The sequence below is a fragment of the Otolemur garnettii genome, unplaced genomic scaffold (assembly GCF_000181295.1).
Source record: "Otolemur garnettii isolate 467f Iridium unplaced genomic scaffold, OtoGar3 scaffold00039, whole genome shotgun sequence".
Lineage (NCBI taxonomy): Eukaryota > Metazoa > Chordata > Mammalia > Primates > Galagidae > Otolemur > Otolemur garnettii.
In genome coordinates, this window is record NW_003852434.1 from 7015505 (window position 1) to 7022007 (window position 6503).

Genomic DNA, 6503 nt, shown 5'->3' on the forward strand with positions numbered 1-6503 from the left:
CTTGGGCTTAAGCAATTCTCTTGTCTCAGCCTCCTAAGTAGCTGGGACTATAGGCGCCCACTACAGCGCCCAGCTATTTTTTGTTATCGTTGGCATTATTGTTTAGCTGGCCTAGGCCGGGTTTAAACCTGCCAGCCTTGGTGTATGTAGCTGGCACTGTAACCACTGTGCTATGAGCGCCGAGCCTATTAAATGGCTTTTAAACAAATTAAACCCAAGCAACAGTGCATGTTTAAAATAAAACAAGCAGGGACAGTGACACACGCCTATAGTCCCAGCTCCTTGGGAGGCTGAGATGGGAGGATTGCTTGAGCCCAGTTTGAGTTCAGCTTGGGCAACACAGTAAGACCCCAATTCTAAAAAAATTAAAATAAGGACATTATTCCAAGGATGTTACAAAATGAAAATTTGTTCTCATGTAAAGGATAATTTACTCATTCTTAGGATGCTTCATATGGTAATTTAAAAGCCAGATTACAAACAAGAAGGAGTTCAGAATGTTGTACAGGGGAAAGTTTTCAGTTCATCCAATTCCTAGAACTTGTTCATCCAAAGCTCTTTCATTTGGGTTGCTATTAATGTTCTTTGGAGGTTCCCAGATGAACATTTCTCATCCACAGTAGTAGTGTGAGACTTTAAAACTAATTTGTTTATCTTTCCCTCCATCACCTCAAATGTCAACAGCACTCAGAAAAGTGGATATTTGGATTCATAAAGATTACTACTGGGTAAAGCTGATGCCAGAGGAATCAAATTTTTTATTTAATCAATTTTATATGTACAATAACTACATCCATTTAAAGTGTACAAACTCACAAATACATATATATAACTCTTTCACCAGGATTGAAATATAGAACATTTCCTCTTTGCATTCTCTCTCTCCCTTAGCCCTCAGCCCAGGCAACTAATCTGTTTTCTGTCACAGTAAATTAGTTTGCATTCTCTGGGATTTTATATGTTGGATTTACTGTGTACTCTTGTTTTCTGACTTCTTCCACTCAGCCCAGTGATTTAGAGATTCATTCAAATTGTTGCATAGTATCAGTAGCTGGTTACTTATTGCTGAGAAGTATTCCATTATATGATTATATCACTTTTGATGTATCCGTTCACTCCTTGGGTGGTATTTGGGTTGTTCCCTGTTTTCAGTCATTGTGAATAAAAGCTATGAATATTCATTTACAACTCTTTTTATAGATTTATGTTTTTATTTTTTTAGGAGAATGGCTGGGTCCCATGATGTATTTTTAACTTTTTAAAGAAACTGTCAGTCTTCCAAAATCATTGGACCATTTTATTGTCCCACCAGCAGAGTTTCATTTGCTCCACATCTTCACCAACATTTTGTATTGTCATTCTTTTGCCATTCTAGTGGAATCTTATTATGGTTTTAGTTTGCATTTCCTTCACGATTAATGATGGTTACCATCTCTTCATGTGCTTACTGTTCTTTCCTCTCTCTCTTTTTTTTTAGAGACCGGGTCTCACTTTTTGCCCTCAGTAGAGTGACGTGCCATCATAGCTCATAGCAACCTCCAGCTCTTGGGCTTAGGTGATTCTCTTGCCATAGCCTCCCAAGTAGCTGGGACTATAGGCACCTGCCACAACGCTGGGCTATTTTTTTGGTTGCAGTTGTCATTATTGTTTAGCTGGCTCAGGCTGGGTTTGAACCCGCCAGCCTCAGTGCTTGTGGCTGGCGCCTTAACCACTGTGCTATGGGCGTAGAGCCTGAAACCAGCTATCTTAGTCCAAAGTATGTGTTCTTTCTACTAAGTTATGCTGTAATGATATTCATAGGGAATAACATTTTTCTTCTTCTTCTTCCACTTCACCTGATTGCCTACCTACCTTGTAGCAGAATAAGAAATTATGCTTGCTTATAAGTCAGAGTTGTCTCCTGCTCATAAGCTTTTAATAACTTCCTCTTGGGAAAAGAGAGAACCTGGCCTGGCCATGGTTACGGCATCTCTTGGTACTTCAGCTTTGTACTTCACTCTCTCCTAATGCCATTGCCCTCGCTCTCCTGGCTGTCTCTGGACGCTGTGCCTTGGTGCCTGCTCTTTCTTTGGCTTAGATTCTTGCCCCTCTAAGGGTAGTTCCAGGACCAGGGCATCAGTATCACCAGGGATCATAAGTCCCATCCCAGACCCCAAAATGATTTGAACACATGGTGACATTTTGAGAAGCATTGACTTAGAACATTCTTGTTAAGTTTTTCAGCCAGCCAACTTATATTCGTTCTTCAAACTCACCCCTAGGAAGCCGAGGTCAGCAGTTCTGAAAAGGCAGTCTAAAGACTTGGGGGTAGGGGCTCCCTAAAGCCCTTTCTGAGGTCTATGGGGTCCTTTCTTTCTATCTGTACATCCGTGTGACACAGATTTTCTTCCCCGTCTTCAACCAAAGAAACATATTTCACAGCCTGACTCCATGAGAATCCAGCTGCTTTATAAAGCCAGATGTTCAAAAGACTTGCAAAGATCTCAAACAACGCCATTCTTCACATGAAATATTTTTGGTCCATTGAAAAATACATTTATTTGTCATAAAAATGTTATTTATGTTAGTACATCATAGGTGTATCTTTGTTACTTTAATGAATTGATAGATTTAATATTAATTTTATATTATGAACAGTTACATGTATGTAATGGTTTTGTTATATATAATTTTATATTATTAACATATTAATGTTTAATATTTAGTGGATTAATAAAACATTTCTCAGTTTTAGTTCCCCATACAATAAATACCAATAGCTATAACTCACATGAACAAAAACTTTTTGGCATCCTCAATAATATTTTTAAAATGTAAAAGGGCCCTAAGACCATGGAGTTTGAGGTCCATCATCTTAGATGAGCTAACTGCCCCCTCTCAGCAGGTCTATAATATCATGGGTATAACTTGCCTTTGTACTTATCATTTTATATGAGAATAATCTGCTCACTCACGGGACCATAAGCTCCTTGAGGACTATTTCCTGTTCATCTTTCTATTTATCGAGTCTGACGAAATGTCTAACACCCCCTACATACATGAGGGCTAAGGAGTGTGTTTACCATCCAGTTTGTACAGGGCACTAGACAACCTGCATCCGAGACCCAGCTATAGGGGCAGATGCTTTGTGTATTTTGCTAAAGCAGCACATGGACACGGCCACCAGCATGTGGAGTCTCATTCCGTTAAGGTGTTTCAGCAGCCTGAGTCCCACCTCCTGGCATGAAGCAGGGAGTTCTATGAGGATACTGCCCATTCATGCATGGTCACACCAGACGAGCTGGTAATCTATCCCCAGGTTTGTGGTGCTTTCAAAGGGATGGTCACTCTCAAAGGTGAAAGGCCCACAGAAACAGAAGGCTCAACAGAAGACTCCGTTAGCCATGTCAGCTGCCAACTAACCTCAGCTGGCTCCAGTGTGACACCTAGGAAGGCCATGGGTCATCCTACATCAGAATCCCATGTTTTCAGATCAAATTCTACCACACCTAGCAGTTAGGGACATGATGAAGCCCCATCTCCTGCCCTGTGGACACTCTGACAGGTCCTCTGGCATGGAAGGTTTGAGGCAGCACCCATGTTTGCAATCCAGAAGTTTGCATGTTTGCATGTGGTGTGGGGACAGGGAGCAGTGGGAGCTCATAGTCTCCCAAAGACTCCCAGAGGGACAGTGTCAAGGTTGAGTTGCCCATGTGGCCTCTTGGAAGATGGTCCAACCAGACTCAGATGTCAAGCAGCTCAGTAACACACTCCCCTGTCACTGTCCCACCTTCCTGCCTCCCATACCCTGTTTTCCTGGGACTATGTTCTGAAATAGTGGCACCCGAGCCCTGCCTTCTGGGAAACCCAGGCTAAGATACTCATCACTGTCAAGGAAGGTCAAGTTTTGTTTCATAAACCTTAATTAAGAAGGCAGAAAAACAGGTAATGACTTCCATGTGCAATGAAAACACAGTTCAGATAACCAAACACATATACCCTCAACTAGGGGAGAAAACTCATTTATCTAAAATGATGTCTTCTTCATGATGTCTTTAGATGTCTTCTAAAATGATGTGCTGGGCACAGTGGCTCGCGCCTGTAATCCTCACACTCTGGGAGGCCAAGGCAGGAAGAACACTTGAATGTCAGGAGTTTGAAGCCAGCCTGAGCAAAAGCAAGACTCTTTCTCTACTAAAATGAAAAAAAAATTAGCTGGGCTTGGTGGCAGGCACCTGTAGTCCCTACTACTTGGCTTGGGAGTCTGAGGCAGGAGGATCAGTTGAGCAGTGAGCTACAATGACTCATCTGCACTCTAGCCAGGGCAATAGAACAAGACTCTGTCCCAGAAATAAATTAATAAAAATAAACAATAAAATAAAACAATAACTTTCTTGAGTTTTTACAGTACAGTTTTACTAGAGGGACATCAAATAGTGCAATAATCATCATTCAGAGATCTATCAGGTAGGCTTACTGGAGGAAATTAATTTGGAGCTGGTTTTTGAACTTTGGAAGAACAATGCAGCTTGAATATAGCACTGGAATCCATGTGGTCTTCAGAAAGTATGTGTTCTGCATGAGAGCCATGTCTTTTACCAATGAAATGAAGAAGCTGTATTGTATCAACCTCTTCATTTTTGCCTTCAACAAGAAAAATGAGCAGCCTACCTAATCAATTCAGCTACCTTAGCTAATATTGATTATGAAGAAGATTCCCTTGGCTCCTTTCCCCACATAGAGCCTGACTGCGTGCTGGGGAGAAGCTTATTATGGATAGAGTTGTTAGAGTTTGGGAATTATACTTGCACCCTTAAGTGGGAGTGGAGGGTTGTATCCTGTCAGTTGTCTTTTCAGTACAGGATCTACATATGTGGAGGCTAAAACGAGGAGGGCCGTGCAAATATACACACTCAGTCTCACACACACACTACTGTCTACACACACACACACACACACACACACTACTATCTAGTATCACTGTAATTTTTTTTTTTTTTTTTACTGCCAGAAAAAGTCGGTGTGACTATCTCATTTTTAGGAAGAACACCCTTTAAATTGAATTAAATTTTCTTGCTTAACTCCTAGGCCAGATCCCAAAGGAAACAAAGGAAGTCACAACCTTATCAAAGAAAACAGTAGTTACTCACAAAATATATCGGGCTTTACTCCGTTGGGGATTGACTAGGTCTGAGAATTTGATGAAAACCATCGACTTTGAGCCTCAAAACAATGGAAATACATAAAAGTGTTCGCATACAATTCCATGGGTCCCAGATTCAGCAAAGTGGTTACACTATTTTCTGCAGAGAGGGAGGGTAAAGGGGAGTGTGTTACCAAGCTGCTTGACATTTCTGTCTGGCTGGACCATCTTTCAAGAGGCCACATGAGCAATGGAACCCCAGTTTTAAGGGTAACGGAAAGTGGAAATGCAAACACTTCATTTAAAAAATTATTCTGCAAATGATTTTAACTGTTCTCCCTAGTCACCCTACTCTATCTGCCATCAGGAGTTACTTGTTCATGGAACTTATTAAGAATAATCAGTAAGAAGGAAGGGAGTGAGGAGTGTGGGAGGGAGGACAGAGAAAGAAAGGGACAAAGACAAAAAAATCCTAGACTGAGACCAGAATGACACCTTGTCCAACCAACTTAAAGTCCTTTCAAGAGGACTAGAGAGACCTAAGTACTAAACAATTGGGAGGGGGATGACAGTTCAACCATTCAGCGACTCTCTAGGCACCTACTGTGTGAAGGAACATTTGTGTACAAGAAACTGCAGACCTGTCCTCAAAGAACTTGCTGTTCCCCATGATGGAAGCAAAGCTTTGAAAAAGTGAGACAGGCCTTTTACAATCCCCCACCTCAGTCTTAGCGGTGAGCATGCCTGGGTATTTTCTTTAAGCACTTCATTGTTAATGAGGTAGAAATAATGTTCTTTGTGTTGAAATTCTGAAATGATTGTGTTTATCCTCAGAACCGCTGCTTAATGAATTAATGCAACCTGTTTGTATGAAGGCAAATTAAATTCAAGTGGGTGGATATAACCAACCCCCACATTCAGACCTCAAAAGCAAAGAAAGCTGAAGGCAAAGAGAAAAGAAAAATGCTTCTTTCCCCCACTGCCTTGCAGGTTCTGAAGAAGATGCTTTTGTAGGGCCATGGTTCGCCCATCTCTGCTTGCCCTTTTGGGAGGGAGATACATCCAGAAGATGCACATTAGACACCTACATAGTCCAACAAAAAGGTTTCCTTGGCCAGAAACCTTTGCCATGCCTGTAATTCTAGCACTCAGGGCCGGGTAGATTACCTGGGCTCACAGGTTCAAGACTAGCCTGAGCCAGAGCAAGACCTTGTCTCTAAAAATAGCCAGATGTTATGGTCTGCACCTGTAGTGCCAGCTACTTGGGAGGCCAAGCCAAGAGAATTGCTTAAGCCCAAGAATTTGAGGTTGCTGTGAGCTGTGATGCCATAGCACTCTACTGAGGGCAACAAAGTGAGACTCTGTCTCATAAAAAAAAAAA

General features: G+C 41.6%; 1 protein-coding gene across 1 annotated transcript in view; it reads left to right on the forward strand.

Annotated features, from left to right (window-relative positions):
- Positions 1-6503, forward strand: part of SCD5 (stearoyl-CoA desaturase 5) — a 148525-nt gene that overhangs the window by 128117 nt on the left and 13905 nt on the right. Inside the window, exons 4-5 of the mRNA XM_012805351.1 lie at positions 74-100; positions 3121-3127. Of these exons, the coding sequence (XP_012660805.1) occupies positions 74-100; positions 3121-3127 (34 nt within the window). The remainder of the gene's footprint in view (positions 1-73; positions 101-3120; positions 3128-6503) is intronic.